At 32.2% G+C, this 19,581-nt stretch overlaps 1 protein-coding gene across 6 annotated transcripts in view; it reads left to right on the top strand.

Moving 5' to 3' along the window:
* Positions 1-18,331, top strand: part of LOC118192414 (uncharacterized) — a 29,874-nt gene extending 11,543 nt beyond the window's left edge. For 5 of the 6 annotated variants that reach the window (XM_085819363.1, XM_085819364.1, XM_085819359.1 and 2 more), the window contains 4 exons: positions 128-279; positions 5,332-9,657; positions 11,350-17,340; positions 17,447-18,331. In XM_085819363.1, coding sequence (XP_085675489.1) covers positions 17,212-17,340; positions 17,447-18,040 — 723 coding nt within the window. In that variant the 5' untranslated portion in view covers positions 128-279; positions 5,332-9,657; positions 11,350-17,211 and the 3' untranslated portion in view covers positions 18,041-18,331. Of the gene's footprint in view, positions 1-127; positions 3,907-5,331; positions 9,658-11,349; positions 17,341-17,446 lie in introns of all 6 variants that reach the window. The other variant, XM_085819360.1, reaches the window with a different exon arrangement.
* The last annotated feature ends 1,250 nt before the right edge of the window (positions 18,332-19,581 follow it).

Below are 19,581 nucleotides of genomic sequence, written 5' to 3'. Positions count from 1 at the left end.
ATTTTTATTAACCTACTGTAAAAAATCAAATTATCTGCTGGCCAAAAATTGTGGGTGCAATCAAATTGTTGACAAAACTATAATATTTTCATAAAATTTGAATGACTGAAATTTCTTTGTTTTACAGGTTATGAAATCCAGTGTTTAAGTGAAATCTTCAGATGCCCCGTTGCTCCTATGTTACTGAAAGAATCTGTAATCGTCATGAATGTTTACAACTTCATAAGAAATATTGTCCTTTCAATTGTGGTATTTGCAAGAATGGTTTTACTCAGAAAAGTAATTTTAAAGTTCATTTAAGGCTTCAAGTTGCTGAGCGTTGCATTTGCCAAATTTGTAACACAACTTTTCAGTTAAAAGGATTTGTAGTTGAACATTTTAGGATTCATACTAAAAATTGACCTTATGTTTATGAAATGTGTGTGAAAGGTTTTAAGGGAAATTGCCATCTTGAGAGACATTTAAAGATTCATACCAATAAATAGTTAACTGAATGCACTATTTATGGTAAAAATTTGAACATAAAATTGAGTGCAGTACTATTGTTATTGTCATGTGTATCAGTAATGTTGAGTTTTCTTCAAAATCATTTCTTCAAAATCATAGTCCTCCATGATATATCATATTGATTATGAAATATTTTTATTTTGCAAATCCGAAATATAAATTTTTGTTAATATGTAATGGACAAAATGCAAAAAAAAAAAAATAACTCTATATATATTTATATGTTTTGATGTTTCATGTGTACATTTTATGTGCATGTGCTTTTTTATATCATTATAAAAAAGAGGTAAAAACAGAAATACTTCTGACTTCATGTTTTGTTAAGACATCATAAGAAATTTTTAGTTTTGCAGAATTTGAGGTCTTCCTTAGATACTTATGTGTTATTTCAACTCTTTAGTTTATTGCAGTTTTGTGAATTTTACAGAAGAAAAGAACAATCACTTTTATTGTAAAAAATTATACATTACATACATACATGTGATTATACACATATTCTACATTTCAACTACCTATACCAAAAGACAATCAGTAAACTTAATTATAAATCAGTTTTTGTGTGTTCATTGTGATGGAAATTTCACAGTGATTGCTTTGAGACAGAATTCGAAGCATTGTTTGTTTAGCGATTTTGCTATGAAATAATATAGTCCTGCAGAAATTTCAGAAAAATTCCACAAGCATAAATTTTAAAATTGATTTAAGACCAAAAATTATCATAATTTTTGTATTAAAGCTGTTTGAACTTTGCATACTACAAAAAGAATGCATATAAAAATGGTGACATTGAGAACTGAATATTTGTCGTGTGTGTGGTTGCCTGAGTAATTCTTATTCTTGTGGCTATAAGAGTTTAGTATATTCTGAAGCTTTGGCAATTTCTGCTAAGGTGGTTGCAATAATACATGCAAACATATATGCCCTTCCAAAAATATATGCAGGCATTACAAAAATGTGACTTGAGTAATAATAATAATGAATAATAAATAAATTTGATTACCAGCAAAACTGGTACTTTTTCTGACAGAAAAAATGTGCTATATAGGTAAAAAGGTAGTTCTGAAAAATGTGCTATTTAGGTGGAAAAAAAGAAAAAAGATTGTCCTCTGAGAGCTGCTATCAGAAGTAATGAGCCTAATCGTTATTCATTGCTAGATTTACTTAAGTGCAGAAAATGACTCTACATAGTGTTTTGCACTGTTAATGTCCTTATTTGACTTGTCAGACATTGTGTAAATGCTGTCTCTCCTCATTACCTTACAAGAAATTTGGCAACAAATTGTACAGACAAGCATTCCCAAACTGTTACACAGTTACAGAAGCGTTGCCTGACTGCTAATTTGATATATGTTATTATATGGGAGGTTGTATGCATTAGTTGTCTTATGTAGTGAAATTTTATCTTTTCCATAGCAAGAGGTGTATGACTTTTTTTTTCCCCCATTATGAATAGTGCTATATTAAATGCATGGGTTCCAGGTGAGGTATCAACAAAATCTTTTTTATCCCATATGAACTCTTACTTATTTTAATTTCATCTAATAATTATTTAAATATTTAATAAATATCTTTGACATCAGGATCTTTATATTCTTCAGGAACAGCACAAATATTAAAAAAGTTTTCAAATGTAGGTTAAAGTCATTTAGTCTTTTTTAAAGTCATGTTTAAAAAAGAAGTGGAGGTGAATACTATGTGTTTTATATGCAGCATTGTGCAATGTGAGGTATGCTAGGGCAAGGCAAAAGAAGTTCTAGTGCCTTCTGTATACTATTTATATTGTAAACATAGTTTCAAAGGTAATTATTTTTACAACTAATCTGTAAAACTATAAGCTTCTGATTATTTCCTGCGAACTTCATGAAAAAAGTAAAATCAAGCTTTTAACAAATTTAACTATCTCTGTGTATACCATTGGTGCTTCATGACTTGATGCTGAATATTATTTTATTTGGATTGACGCATTTTATTAGATTTAATACAGGCTAGAAAGGGATGTGCATAATTAACACATCTTAAGCAGGTGTACACATCTTAAACTCTCACCATACAATGGATGATTTTTTTTTTATTAAATTACTTCAAAATTACTTCTGCTTTGTGGCAAAACCATTGCCAGTTAAAGGATTAAAAAAATAAAAACGATTTCTCAAAAATAAAAAAAATAATAATATTTTAAAGTGGGATATCTTTTAAAGCACTTTTCTTTTGTGCCAAAGTACACTGCAGAACACACACAACATATTGTCTAAGTTTTTTTTTTTTTTTTTTTTTTTTAAATTTTATTTCCATGATTGGTTCTAATGTATGCTTACTTATGTCTATGGGAAATTGTAATTTGTTGCTTTTTTCTAATGCCAGATCTTGATGGTAGGGGTGTCGTACCTTTTTTACCCTAAAAGCACATTTTAGAATATCTGTTGGACGGCAGGCACCATTTACTTTTTCAAGGTAAATTTATAGTTGGATGGAGTTAATAATACATGCACATTAAAAAAAAAGCTCGGTCGCATTTCACTTTGTGCTAATATCTGTGTTGGACGCAAATTCTATTTCATTAAAAATGAGAAAACTTTCACATAGAATTTTATTGAAAACTTAAGCATTTTTATTGTGATTGCACAGCAGTGAGCACATGTCAGCTGGTGCCATGGTGCATAAGGTTGGGAGCCCCTGGTATATAGTGTTAATGGATGCTTGCATGACACAAGTATGTTATTCTATCAGCAAAAATAAACTGGCACATCACAGCTCAGCTGGTGCAAATAAGTTTCTGTCTGCTACAGGGCAGTAGATCTCCCTCAAAATTGAAGCCAGACGTGTGCAAGAGGGAGAAAACTATAAACCCCTAGATCTGTTGTGTGTGTGTCTAATTGTTCGGATAGCACTGTACTGCCTGTCTGCAATGGTGTCATGAGCATCGCAATTGCACTGAACAGGACTGGACTTGCATAATAATCTCAGATAAGAATAACTTCAGTCTGCCATCAGTTTGTAGATGCCAACTGATGAAAGAAGTACTGCTTATCATCCAAAAAATATCCAGGAAAAGGACCAGTATCTGAGATGCAGTATCATGGTATGGGCCAACATCATGAAAAATAACCGCCTGCCCCTATGTGTGCCTGCAACTGGGTCTGTGACTGGCTAACAATACATTAATGTAATTTTACTGCCTCACATTTACCTTTTCATTAGTGCTTTCAGTGACAAATTTATTTTAGTATAGTGTTTACATTATATATGCTATATTACCAGAATATTTTTGGTATTTATTCCTGATTGCCCAAAATATTCTTCCAAGACTGATGGATTGTCTACTGATGAACATTTTTCTTCAGAATCAGAACAAACCAAATTCGAGCTTGAAATTCGTGGTTGGCACTACAATCATCATCGGTAAGTTCATTCTTGCAGGAATTAAACTATTAATATACAGTTCTTCATCATCACATTCTATTCCATCCTGGTCCAGTTTTAAGAATTTATAGTAAAAAAAAAATAATAATAATTTTCTCACCAAAAATTCACCGATAACAATAATCCACTGATAATTTGTAGAATTCATTTTATTATCTTCTGCACTTTAATAACAATATGCCCAAAACGAGTGTATTCATTTCCTGCTTTTGTGGATGAATAATTTGGTATCCAGAGAAGGAATGTTGATAGGACATTTGGAAAGTCAATTTAGAACATTATACATTTGAATGGCCTTGGATATGCTTGCTGTCTTTCTAAATAATTTAAATGGCAGTATTTTGTAGAATATGAAGGCTAATGTTATTGTAAGTTGTAATAGAAATCCAACTACTAAATTTGTTTTTAAAAAATTTTTAAACTCTCTTTTCTGATGAGTTCCATTTCCAAGCAAATCTGAATTGTCAGTTTTTATTCAAAATGCTATAATAATGGAATCGAACTAATAATTGTTTAATTCGAGAGCTAGTTTTTCATAGTTTAGTTTTCACACAATCGGTATGTAAATTTATAGGTAGTAGAAAAATTAGTAACATTTATTACATTGAATCTGATAATATTTGAATTTCATTATATTTTATTTCCTTATTACTATCTATGCTTAATTGGAAGATTAGTGTTTTCATTGGAAATATGAATTAATAAAATATTTTGTTAAATTGATTTATACCACATTTAAATATACATTTATTTGAATCAAACATTTAAATTTCTTTCAATTTCAGTTTGCATTTTAACATGACTTCCCATTACATCAGAATTTGTCACATTTTAGTGCAGGAAAAATGTTACTGCTAGCTTTCTTTTATTCGCTAGAACTTTTTTATTTTTCTATTTTTTAATTAAATTTTGGTTTGAAGCAATTAATTGCTTTTAATGTGTAACAAAGCTTTAAACAGATATATGATTTAAATGTTCATTTAAAGATTGGTAGCAAGGAATAACTGTTCTGCAGAATTATTATTGTAGTTATGTGCTTCAGTAATATTCATTATTCTTCAAAAACATAAGATTTGATATTGAGTTATATTAATTATGAAATTTTATCTTTTATTTTACGGATCAAAATATATTTTAAAGTGTATTTTTGAATTCTCTGAATTATTTTACTTTAAAATCTTTATGCTGATACAGATTTTTCTTTTGTGTATGCATTTTATAATCATGTATTTTTAATATTCATTGTAAGGAAAAAAATAGGGAAAATATGTTTTGAAATTTTACTAACCCAGTGTAAGAAAATTTGTCACTTACTGATAAAAACATTGTGCTTAAAATTATTATATTATAAAGTTGCAGTCTATTCGTAAAATATTAATTCTTCTAATTTTCTTTATTTTGTAGATTACCAAGTTCAAAGAGAAGTCTTCAGATGTTCCTTTTGCTCATATGTTACGGAAATGAGCTATGATTTTGAAGAACATGTGCTACTTCATAAGAAATTTCCTCCTTTCATTTGTGGTATTTGCAAAAAAACTTGTACTCTGAAAAGTAATCTTAAAAGACATTTAAGGTTTCACTTTGGTGAACGACCTTATGTTTGCAAAATTTGTAATAAATCTTTTCAGCAAAAACAACATGTAGCTGTACATTTAAGGATTCATACTGGAGAACGACCATATGTTTGTAAGATGTGTAACAAAGGTTTTACTCAAAAACATACTCTTGACTACCATCTGAGAATACATGCTGGAGAGCGGCCGTATGTTTGTGAGGTGTGTAACAAAGGTTTTAGGACAAAAAACCATCTTGATGGGCATTTAAAGAATCATGCCCAGGAATAACTACGTTAATACAATTTTTATGGTAAAAATTGCAAACATAATATTGGAGTGCAATGCTATTATTGTGGTCATGTGCATTAGTAATGTTGATTTTTCTTCACGACTGTGATGTTATGTGTGATACTATATTAATTGTGACATATGTTTTATTTTGCAAGATGGGAAGGATGACTTTGTGTAGTGTTTTACACCCCCCTAGTGTCTTCACCATGTTTTCAGACAATATGTAGGTACTATGTTGCCCACTGCACAGCAGTGGTTTTGGCAGCAAATTGTTGCAACTATATATTTCAAAATTTTTATAACATGTATTGCCAGATATATATAACTAATTTGATGTATGTTACTTTATGGCAGCTTGTGTTTTTGTCTGTCTTTTGTGACAAATTTTATCATTTCTCTAGTATAGGATATATGACATTGTTTGTGCTACTGTTATTTATAATAATGTTACAAATAAATCAAATCTAGTCTGTTTTGAAGCATTTGTTTTGTTCACTATGTGTAGTGAAGTTTGAATGGATTTTTTTTTTCCCCATGAAAAAGCATTAAGATTTAACAGTAGACTAACATTTTCATAAGAATGTTGTTATCTTTCCTGATAAATGCTATCAGAATGATAGATATCCAATTTTATCTTGAAATGACAACTGCATTGTGTTACTTTTAATGCTTCGCCCCTTTTTTTATATATAATATGAACTTGTGTTGATGGATGATATCATTTACATAACTTGACATATTTTTATTGCCAATTTTATAATGCAAGTTATCTGCGATTGGAGATTTTTTTCTTATGAATTTTGGTGCAACAGTTAATGTGGATTAATATAATTAATTTTTGTTTCCCAAATATTGTGAAAGAGTAAAGTTTATTTATGTGCTTTCTTTGTTTCTAGCTTAAATTACCTTTTTTGCCTTACTGTCCTAAACTGTACTTTTATTACTTTCCATTTTTTATTGCTTTTATTTTCTCATTATTATTAATGCTGTAGAGGATTTTATTTTCATTTTCTGTTTTCTCTTGATTAATAAGGAGTGTCTTTTTTTTTTTTTTTTTTTTTTTTTTTTAAGGGAAAAATAGTTTGTTTCAGCAGAACTTTCCTCCTTCACTGATGTATTAAATACAGTCAAAAGTCTTTAATCCGGACTCGTCGGGACTTCGGCGATTCCGGATTATCGATTTTTCCGGATTATAGATCATCAGTTTAAATCTGGTAAGATGGCATGCAGAAATTATAAAATTAAAAATATGAAACCGTAATTTATAAAATAATGAGCAATTATGATCTAAAGCGTATCAAAATTTACCAAAAAAGAAGCCTAATATTTATTTGTTTACTTTATTAAACATTTCTTTTAACGCGCGGATGCGTAAAGCATACCTTACGCATAGCCGAAATTAGAAAATTGCAACCAGAAAACTATTTGATTTGTATTCGTGATATTTATAATGACGAGGAATTTGATTTAAATCATATCAAAGACGGAGTACATCGAAATTAAATACTACATTTAGTAAGGAATTATAAGCCGAATAAAATAAAAACATCTGCCCTGAAGATAACGATAGTGTTGACAAATCAACTTCCAGTTCATTGCGCGCCGCGACGTTACCCCCCCCCCCCCGCGCAGAGCAGCGTGAAATTGATAAACAGATTTCGGAACGGTTAGATAAACAAAGAATATGCCTTTATCCATTTCTTGTAGCAATTCGTTTTTTGTTTGATGGACATCGAAACATACTTTCGTTTTCTAGATCCTTTGGGAGCTCCAGCATCGGAAATTCTATTTGACATAATCGAAAGTTCAAGCTTACTTTAGAAAATTGCTCTTACAGTCTGCAAAAAATAATAAGCCGGATCCAATTCGAAGATTAAGGAACAACGCAATCATCAACATTAACTGAAATAGATAATTAGATAATTTTAGCTTATAAATTATATAATTTAGCGTCCGTTATACATTAAACGCGCACGCGAAAACGTATTCTGCATTTGCGCAGACGCACATGCGCAGTCGTAAATGTCTTGGGAGCACGAGTAAAACGCCTATGCTCATGCGTCAATGCGGCGCATGCGCAGAAAGATTTTAGCTTTGAGGTCCGGATTATAGATCATTCCGGATTATGGGTGTCCGAATTAACGACTTTTGACTGTATTTATTTATTAATTTTTCACATTATATATATTATAAAATGTGTCATAAGTATTGTTAAATATATTTTAAAATTATAGCCTTTGTGTAGCCTTTTCTCTTTTGTTTTTATATTATTTAAAATTATGAATTTAAGAAGCATATTTGGAAGTAATTGGTATGGGTATTAACAACCTAAAGGAGGGTTGTTTGGAGAAAAATGAAGCAAAAAATTTGAAAAATGTCGTTAGTATGTGCTATTAAATTTGAATACATTTTCATGCTAAACAAATCGAAATTTTTAAAAGTTGCATGTCCCTATGAATCTAGAATGTTTGCCTTTAAAATTCCTAAATACATGTTTATGTGAAGAAATGAAGAATTAACTTTCTAACAAAATTCAGGTTTGGAATTGTGTTATAGTATATTGAGATTCTAATTATTTAATTTCTGTTTGACCTTGTTGGATGTTATTACATTTATAGTGTTTGTAAAATATGTATATTCGGTATATAGTTTTAATAAATCAGGTATCAAGGGAAATAGTTGGCAGATGTTTTACTTATCATGATGGATACGTAGAAATGTTTTATGTAAATTAAGATATTGTTAAAGTTCCTATGAATCTGGAATGTTTGCCTTTAAAATTCCTAAATACATGTTTATGTGAAGAAATGAAGAATTAACTTTATAAAGAAAACTTCAATAGAGAAATAGATGTGAAAGTTTATTCTCAGTGATTCCTTGCTGTGTGTTATGAAAGCTGTTTCACATCAATTCGAGAGTAGGTTAACTTATTTTACCTTTCTAGTTGAGAGTTCTATGTCACTTTAACAGTTCAAAGGAAGTTTTTGAGATATTTTATTTATTTATTTTTTAAACCCTCCTTCTTGCTTTCATTAGATAGAAAAAATAGATTATAGATAGAAATCTAAAATATAGTGGATAGAAAGTTCCACTTCGGGAAAATATGTTTTAGTATTGTCCAGAAGTCATCCAATAAAATAAATGCATAATTATGTCTTGAATAATTCTTATCTTTATTAAATAATTGTAGAATTGTGCATATGGTATTAATAAATATTAAAATATTGATTATTGATTGAAATATTAAAATATTGAATATTGATTGTGCATATGATATTATAAAAATATAAAATATATATATCATAAATACATATAAATGTATGATATTAATAAATATAAATATGTAAATTAATATCGTGCATTCTGCGTATGATATTAATTTGCAATAAAATGATGTCAAAGCATTTTTATTTTGTTTTATTTATTTATTTACTGTTTAGCTTCCAATTTTAAGCAGCTTATTTTAAATGTATGATTTTTATGATCTATATCTTTAATTTCTGTGGGAATAACTTAGCTGGCCATTTGTAAAAAAATTTGAGGAACATAAATAGCTAATTCTTATAATAAATAATGAAACTACAGTTGCAATGTCAGATATTTTATTTAATGTGGTATTCTTATAAGGTATTTCTCCCACTTTCATAGTGTGCCTTCGTGGTGTAGTGGTTCTGCACGCTGGGCCGGTATTCCAGAGGTCCGTGGTTCGATTCCCGGCGAAGGCGGCTGCATATTTTTCATCTTTCCTGCTTCCAATAAACCTAATGTCTCTACAAGTGGCGCCCGAACTAAAAGGGTTGTGGATGATGATTCTCCGCACCCAGGATTTGGCGACTAGGTCCCCTAAAACCCTAGTCGCCCTTTAAAAAGGGGAGTATATAAGGTATTTCTCCCCCTTTTGTAGCGTGCCTTCGTGGTGTAGTGGTTCTGCACACTGGGCCGGTATTCCAGAGTTCCGTGGTTCGATTCCCGGCGAAGGCGGCTGCATATTTTTCATCTTTCCTGCTTCCAATTAACCTAATGTCTCTACGTTGCCACTAACAGATGTGAAAATATTCTTTCCATTGTAAATTATAAATCATTAAAATTTGAAAGAGTCCACTTGGTTGGTAATTGATCATGGAATTCTGGTGTCACCTTTTCCTTTTTTCATGTTGCACTGAAAATTTTTCTCAATATTTATAATCTTAGTATATTTTACATTTAGAGAGTAGCTTTCACTTCGAGTAATTTTCTCTGGCTGATATTATTTATAATACATCCAAGTGATAATTTTTATGAAAGTTTAAAAAAATTTTTCCAATTAATAAAGATTATTCTTAATATATTAGTATGTCAGTTAGACTAGTTCTTTTAATATATTAATTTTATTAGCACCTGACATATTAGTCTCAAACCTCTCTTTTTTTGTCTGCATCATTTTTATGTTCTTATCATTTTTCAAATAAAAGGATCTTGCCACCAAATGTTATCTCCATGAATTATTTTTAAGGAAATAACATACCGAATATTCAAAACGTTATGGCAACACTTAACACCATATTGGGAATTTTAAAATATACCCTGCTTTTGAATATTTTAGGATTTTGCTGTTGAATTTTGCAAGACATATTGAAGAAAATGATGTTTAATAAATAATATTAAAAAGACAAGGAAAAGTTGTGTAAATCACCTCATTAAAAAAATGGAGCTTTGATATGATAAAAGACCAAAAAAATTAATTTCAACAATATTTAATGCCGTATTTGGAATTTCAAACATGTGCTGCTTTTAAAAGTCATGTGATTTTGCTATTTAAGTTTATGTGGCATAATTGTAAAGAAAGTGATGTTTAGTAATAAAGTAAAAAAAAGTTATCTAGGCCAATTTGTTAAGAAAACTGAATATTGATATGATAAACTGAGAAAAGTAGAAAAATGTATGGCAATACTTAACACTCTGTTATTAAGAATGTGATGTTTAATAATAAAGTTAAAAAGTTGTGATATCAGGAGTTTATTTGTAAGATATGAGCTCAGTGGGAGCATAAAAAACCTTAACAAACCCTCTGGCACGACTTTTTCGAAATTCGAATCCTTTCATATTTCTTCTATTTAAAACTTTTTTCCCTTAGGTGTATTAAAACTTCATACAGCTTCTAAAAACTCTTTCTTATCCTGTCAATAAAGGAATTTGAAAACTGCCTGTATGAATACATTTTTAAAATTATTTGCTATAAGTGCATGGTTCTTCTTCTCGATTAAAAAATATGGTCTTTTATTTTGGAAATCAAAATTATATTTTAAAAATATAGTTTTTAATTATTTAGATCTTTCTTTATGTTAATTATTTATAGATCTTTATTTTAGTTAATATGACACATTTTTGTTTTATGCATGCATTTTATATTCATGTGTTTCGGTACTGATTATAAGAAAGAAACAGAAGTAGAAATATATACGGTGTCTTAGTTTTTTTGACTAGTCTGAGAAAGCCAGTTATCTAAAAATCAAAAATTGTGGGTGTAATTAAATTATTGACAAAATTGTGATATTTTTGAAAAATATTAATTATTGAAATTTTCTTTATTTTGTAGATCACCAAATTTCAATTAAGGATGAAGTCTTGAAGTGTCCCTTTTGCTCATATGTTGCGGGAAAGAACTGTGATCTTCATGAACATTTGCTGCGTCATAAAAAATATCCTCCTTTCATTTGTGATATTTGCAAAAAAGCTTTTACTCAGAAAAATAATCTTAAAGTTCATTTAAAGCTTCATTATGAACAGCGGCATCATGTTTGCAATATGTGTTACAAAACTTTTAACCGGAAACAACATTTAATTGAACATTTTAGGATTCATACTGGAGAGCGGCCTTATGTGTGTGAAGTGTGTAAGAAAGCTTTTAATAGACAACACTGTCTTGATAGACATTTTAATATGCATATTAGTGAATAATTATATCAATGCACTGTGTGTGCTAAAAGTTATAAAACATAAAATTGGACTGCGAAACTCATATTATGGTCATATTCCTCAGTAATACTGATTTTTCTTTAGAACCATCCATTATGATTCTTATCATATTATATGGATTACAAAATGCTGTTTTTTCTTTTGCTTGTCATATATATTTTTTTAGATGCAGTTTTGAATTATTCTTGGGATTCTTGTCTATTGCATATGTCTGTGTAGTAGCTTGATATTTCATGCATATATCACAAGAGAGTAACAAAAATAAAAGTACAGTAATACCTCCTGTAAAGGATACCACTATTTAAGGGACAAGTCTGTTGATCCTGGTTCTTTAAATAGAGACCTTAATATATTACCTCATATAACAAAGCTTTTACAGTATTTAAACATATGATCTAATATATTATTTGCTATTATTTTTTAAATAATAAAAATAACGATTACATTAGGTACTGAAACATACCAACTAGTTTCCGCTAACACCAACTTGAAGTTGAAATCGTTAATGTCTTTTAGATATACGCGTGTAAATTATCTCTAGACCTAAAGAAAACTGTATAAAAGACGAGGACCTGAAAAAACAACATCGCTATGAAAAATCGCTTTCGTCCCCTGCGAAATGTTTACTGCGCATCAATTACGCGTGTGCAAAAAAACAACCATTACAGGTAAAGAAGGCTTCACGCTTGGCGCTGGCGTTTAAATAGATGGGTTCGCTGGTGTACTTCGGAGCGGTAGGGTGTGTTTTTCGACTCGCTCCTCGTGCCATATTGGATTTCAATCTTTTTCAATGTGATATTGCGATGTCTATTCGACTATATGACTTAGTGACTGTTTAATTTGGCGCGTATTTGTGCTAATTCTGTGTGCTTATCATGGAGGGAAAGGAATTACCCTGGATTATCTCTGACTCTGATGTTAAATCGATAGCTTTCCGAAATCAACTTCTTACTCTTACGGATGACCTGTTAAAATATGAAAGTCTTAGTCTAGACGATTATTGGCAAGACCTCATTGTTAAGGCTACTTACTTGGTTACGGACTTTCTGAATGCTAAGATACTTATGGACAGAATTCAAAGGATTATTAGACGTGACGCGGATTCTCTAGCGACCTATACCAAACTTCTTAAAGACGAGGATGTGATCAAGAAACTGCGTACCGACTTTGAAAAAAACCAAATCTTTTAGTGAAGGAATCTGAAGCATTATCAAGGTAAGTGCGATTCATATTGCGCTCTGAATCCTTCTTATGCAAATTTAACCTTTGAAGAAATACTTGTTTTAAAACATATGAGTAAAATTCCTTGTGTTACTGATGAAGTAAATACTATCTGTAATATGTCAACTGTTAATAATGCAGATACTGATACCTCTAATATAAATGTTGATATTTCTAATGTTTATGATAACAGTAAACCTAAATCCCGTCGGGCTTCTAAAAAAATTTCCAAAGACTCAGGATAACGAAGATAATGAAGGATTTATCCTTCCAAAAAAATACTGCCCGACCCAGTAAAATTAGCAAGTGCAATGTTGAAATTCCTCTTAAGAATAAATTTGAACAGTTATTTGTAAATAGTTCTGATAATGATGTGCAAATCATAGATGATACCATGGATACTAATAATTCTGATACTGCTCTTAATGTGGCTAAGCCAAAACCCAGACCAATAATGGTTAAACCCGATATCAAATTCGGTGATTGCATGAAAATCTTAAAAAGTGAAGCTAAATGTGAATTTGCGGGTAAGGTCAATGAGGACTTCCTAGAGATCTTTCCCAACTCTGGAGATGACCATAGAATCATTACTAATTATTTATACTTGAAAAAAGTTGACCATTATGTGATACTAACGAAACTTGACAGACCAGTTAAAATTGTCTTTCGTGGCTTGCCCACTGACTGCACAACTGAAGAAATTTCTGACGAGTTAACCATGCTACGATTTAAAGTGAGACGAGTTGCTCGTATACATCGCATCAAAAAGCGGGGTCCCCATGCCCTCATTCCAAGTTCAGGTGGAGAACACCCCTGGGGGGGAAATTTATGATATTGCCAAATTCTTAGATTTTTATATCTCTGTTAAAAATTATAATGTAAATGGAAGTGTTGTGCAGTGTCATAACTGCGAACACTTCCATCACTCTTCGGATACCTGCAAGCTATAGTCCAGGTGTGTTAAATGCGCTGGGCCTTATAAAACAGCTAATTGTTCCAAGAAAAAAGATTAGAAGTTGTTCGTTGCTGCAACTGCAATCAAACAAATGGACACCGCGAACTTTCGCGGGTGTCCTAAATTTCCTGCACCCTATGTAAACAATAAGCCTTCTGAAAATGTTCAAACTAATGCTTATGTAAACCCTAACTCCAATGGAAATCATGTTAAGGAAACTCCTCAGGTAGTTAAAAGTAAAGCCTATTCTGATGTTGTAAAAAATTTGCATACTAGTAATGCAAGCTCCAGCCATGCTACAAGCACTAATGATTCTAATATAAGCAAGTCTGATGACTTTAGTTTCAGTGCATTTCTTGAAATCATTAAACTCCTCGGGGAATTAGGTAAAATGTTCGAATAAACTGTTTATTGTTTTCTCTATATTCGAAGATATATTTGGCGCTGTGCACAACAAATAATTACATGTACTCTTGATGTTACTTATTTTACTGTGTTGCACCATTCATTAAATACCCTGCTCATCTGTATTTACATTTTTTTTTTTTTTTTTTGGTTACATCTTTGGTACCTGCATGTCAACCCAATCTCCACCTATTAACTATTCTTACTGCCTAGTATATAATCATGTATTATGTTTTTAATTTGTATATCCTGTATTATTTTCTGCTATTATTCTAAGGATTCAGAGTGCTATTTGACTCGTACTACCTAATATATTTTATTTTAGCACTTGCTGTCTAGCTTGACGGTTCTTCGCAGCTTTTCCCATTCGAATAATACACGAGCAATTATTTAGATATCCCATCAATCAGTGAACATATCTTTTCAGAAATTAACTTATTATATAAAAAAATTACATGCATCTTTTTTTGGCTATTTTTTGCACTTAGCATTCGAAATTTCTAACCTTTCTACAAGGGGTAGGGCTTTTGCCCAGGTACCCAGATGATATGATACCGTCCCACTGGAGTGCATTTTTAGAAATAAGGTAGAGAAATAAATAGAAATACTCTTTGTTAGTAATCTTTTAGAGTTTCTTAGGCAAGTTTATACTCAGTTAAAGATAGTTTTTTGACAAATTCTTCATCTTGACTCTCGATAAGATATTTTTTGCTTATTCTCCTTCGAATATCAGTCAGCAACGTACGTTAAGGGCAATACAGCGTGTGACTCTCAAAGTTAGTCATGAAAGAAGCTCCACCGCCAGGATCTGCTTACTTCTTATTTAGTCGAGCATTAGAACTCAAATAACATGGGAATTCTTATCGAGAAAAGAAACACGAAAGGTCTTAATGTTGAGGAAAATAAAAATACTAACTTCTCTACAAAATGAAGACGAGAAAGTTGAATATTTACTTAAAATTCAGGTGAAAGCGCATTGAAAAATACAATCGGAAATTCTGAGCGCGATCACGTGACAAAGAATAATGATAATGATTGGCTTAATGCGCCACGTAGCGCGTAAAATGAGGATTTTCCAGCTTTAAATTCACAAACAAGATTTCTAGCTTTCTCAGACCAAAATTTAGACGAAAACAGACTGGAGACCGATAATGACCCCAACCCTACACCGTATGCTTAACCCAAAAACTATGCCGTTAAAATACCACCGTTAGTCATAACTAAAACCAACGTTTACTGGAAGGAATTGCTTAAAGAGTTAGAAGATAATTTAAAAACTAAAAAGTTAGAAAGCAAAATTGAGTGTTAAAACTTTTAAATCACATTTAATTCAGTTGAAGACTATAGAAAAACACAGGACAAACTAGAAACGGAAAAAATTCTCTTTCACACGTTCATGCTTAATTCAGATAAATGTGTCAAAGCAATCGTCGAGGGACTCATCTTAGACCTTAAGCAGACGAAGTAAAGGAGGAACTTCAGTTACAAAACATCCCGGTACTAAAGTGCCGTCAGTTACAAAGGACGAGAGACGGAATCGCCATTATATTTTATACTGAACCCCCTCTGGACATAGGAAGGAAAGAAAATATTCGACATACATCACATTATGATATGAAAGCTTCCGTTAAACCATATAAAGGCTGATACGGCCCGACACAGTGTTTTAACTGTCAGCGGTACGGGCATACTCAACTGGCCTGTCATAATGCGCCAAGACGTGTTCGCTGTTTAAATGAACAATCTTTCGAAAGCCCGAATAAGAATAAAAAGGAATTTAATGCCCAGTGTGCGCTTGCTTGCAGCAAGAACTATCCCAAAAGACCAGGGAATACCGATTTTGATTTTAAACAACACGAAAATTATCCCAAACGCTACGCAAGAAATAGAAAAGTGAAAAAATTCACATCATTGACGACCAAGCAGCTGAAATAACCACTCCTACGCTGCCGCTTCGGCTAAGAAAACCATAAGAAGCAATTTTAATAAACCTAAGAGCTAGGGTGGGGCAAGGAGAGACAGCTGTCCCCGGGTGCAGCATCCAGGGGGCGCTAAATTGATGTTATGAAATTTTAGAATGAAATGTTTTCCATTCTTGGTACACAAGTAGTAACCCACGGTACTCAGGAGCTCAAAGGATGCCGCCATGACGTAATAGAACAATGGATGACGCAACGGGGGCGTGGCCTCCGCCATCTTGGATTTCCCCAGAAGTGATGACACCGGCGCCATCTTGGATCACGTTACAGCCGGAAGTGACGTAGATGGAAGGAATGACATCACCCAAGTTTCGTTTTGATTTTGTGGCAACTACCCTATTTTTCAAAGTTTTTATTTTTTGTGGCATCGACACTATTTTTTTAGGTTTTGTGGCAACGAACTCTTACACCACGTGCTTGGAATGACATCATCAGTTTAGGCGTGCTTTTACAAAATGGCATCGGGAGGATGACATCACCTATTCCTGTTTGGGCATGTTATTTTTCAAAATGGCGTCTGCCTTATTACATCTTTATGTGCTTCCGCTTAGGCGAACGAATACATTTTTCTGTGGACCAGTCAGATTCTCTGAATAATGGACCAACCGAATCTTAGCCAATCAGCATTCAGATGAAATAAAGAGTTCCTACCTGATATAGAGTTGTCACGAAAAACGTTTAGCATTTCTTTCCCTGCTCTCGCCTTGAGTGTACGCACATTTTTTGCTTGGACGATCCTTGTTATTTTCTTCATCGGACTTTTATCTGTTTCTTCTCCGCTTCGAATATAGATCAGCTAGGAAACAACAACGCTGCAGAGGGAAGTTACTTTTCGAAAACATACTATTTTTTAGAGTGTTAATCTTTTAAAAATTTATTTGTGAAAGTGCAATGTGAGCTTAATTTGCCTTTTATTTTTCAGATGGAAAATCTAATGGAGAAGGAATCCATGCCTTTGAATGATAAAGTGTTGAGCCATGATGTTCCAAGAGAATCAGATAGCTCTTGTGCCAAAAGAAAAGCAGAAGAAACATCCCATTTCGAGAAAAAAGTACGTATTTACGAAAAGCTTATAAACTTTTTTTATTTTATGTTACCTCATTTTTATGTATGTTCTTTTATCTGCCAATCGACTTACCATTTTTTTTCCTTTTCAGCGCAAAGGACTCTTTACCGAAGAGGCTATTCCAAAGAAACTCACTCACATGGGAAACAATGTCTTTGTGGGACCCAGCATTTACAAGGGAAAAGTGACTGTGCACATCCGAGAGTATGCCAAATATGGTAAAGCTTACTATCCGACAAGACGAGGAGTAAACTTTGAGCCATGGTGTTTGAATGTTCTCGTAACCATCATGACAGTGGAGGAACCAGACCTGCTCACACTCAATCTGGAGTTACCCAAGAACTTTGTAGTTACATATAAAGATGACCACTTCACTTTGATTCAACTCTGCCCTGGAGGAGAGGAAAAAAGTAGCCTCAGCATTACGACTACGCAGTGGGAAGAACTGCTAACAAACTTTAACCGTATCAGTGACATTGTCACCAACCTCGTTTATCAAAGCATGAACTTTTGTGAAGCTTATGAAAGCGTATCCGATGAACCTATTAGTGAGAAAACTCTTCCAGAATCCTTCGATCTTTCTATGGGAAAAGCATGCCTTCAAACTATTCTAAAAACATCGCTTGAAGAGCTCCTTCAGCAGCAAGGAGAACTAAAACATCCCAAGCTAATAAATAGACTGTGAAGAACTCGCTGTTCATAAAACAGAAACTGGGAATTCACTTGCAGTGAGATTACATCCTATAGACATTGCCAGACAATTTTATGGAAATATTTGGGGTGAAGAACCCTATTTAATGTTATTGAAATCTGCTCACTATATCACCAAGGACTTTTTAAAATCTGTATGTTTAACTGATGTATTAAACGAAGTAAGAGAAACTTTTTGTCCAACAAACTTAGAACAGTATGGTGCCTTTGGTACTGAATATTATGAATATTTGTAAAAATAGATCCTCAATAAAATGTTATTTTATTTTACAATGGCCTCATTCTTTGATTCAGACAATCTTTAAATGAAAAAAAAAAGGTATAGTATTATTGTATTTGCTACATATAGTTTTTATTTAGTACGAACTTATCGATTAGACAGAATATAAATATGGTTGTTCGTAAACATATATATCATTACTTGTTCAACCTTTAAGTTGTTATGTTCATTTTCTTTCTTGTTTATGTCATATTTATAAAATCTTTATATAGGAGAGTTATTATTTTCCTGTTAAACATATATAAATGAATATTAATGCACGTTTTGATCATAATAATTGTTGCAATGAACTCAGTTCTAGCTCAGACCTATCGGGATCCTCAGGTCCCCGCGAGTTTCGGGGGTGTTGCTGCTTTACATCGTGCTTTAAAAGGTCGCGTGAAAACAAAAGACATACAGAAATGGTTGCAAACCAAAGATTCTTATACTTTACACAAACCCGCGCGACACAAATTTCCCAGAAACAGAGTCATCGTCGGAGGCTTAAACGAGCAATTTCAATCTGATTTAGTAGATATGCAATCGTTAGCCTCATTTAATAATGGGTACAAATATTTACTGACTTGTATAGATATCCTTTCTAAATATGCCTGGGCTATTCCTCTCAAAGATAAAACATCGGTGTCTATCAAATCTGCTTTCGGAACGTATACCCGAATCTTTGCAAACAGATGCCGGGAAAGAGTTCACCAATAAGCAAGTTCAAGATTTTTTGAAAAAGAAAAACATTCCCTTTTTTACGACACATAATGCAACCAAAGCTTCTGTCGTGGAAAGATTTAATCGCACCCTTAAAACTAAAATGTGGAAATACTTTACTGAAATGAATACACGAAAATATATTGATGTTATACATCAATTGATATCCAGTTATAACAAACAATACATGGCATCGAAGTATTAAGACGGAACACTCATCGGTTACATTTTAAAATCAAGAAAAAATTTGGAAAACATTGTACGATCAGAAATCAGTAAAAAAACATGTTCCTACCGATTTAAAGATTGGAGACACGGTGCGCATCAGCCGAGCAAAAATGCTGTTCGAGAAAGCATATGAACAAAACTGGACAAGAGAAATTTTTACAATCTATAAAATTATTCGGAGGACTCCTGTCGTCTACAAACTGAAAGATTTAGCAGGAGAAGTCATACAAGAGACCTTTTACAAACAAGAACTTCAAAAGGTTTCCGACTCTGGTTATTACCCCGTAGAAAAAGTTTTGAAAAAGAGG

Source organism: Stegodyphus dumicola, chromosome 6, assembly GCF_044657685.1.
Source record: "Stegodyphus dumicola isolate Sdum_Otavi_A_Nest chromosome 6, ASM4465768v1".
Classification (NCBI taxonomy): domain Eukaryota; kingdom Metazoa; phylum Arthropoda; class Arachnida; order Araneae; family Eresidae; genus Stegodyphus; species Stegodyphus dumicola.
Note: the sequence above shows the minus strand (reverse complement) of the source record. Positions and strands in the feature narration are given on the sequence as shown.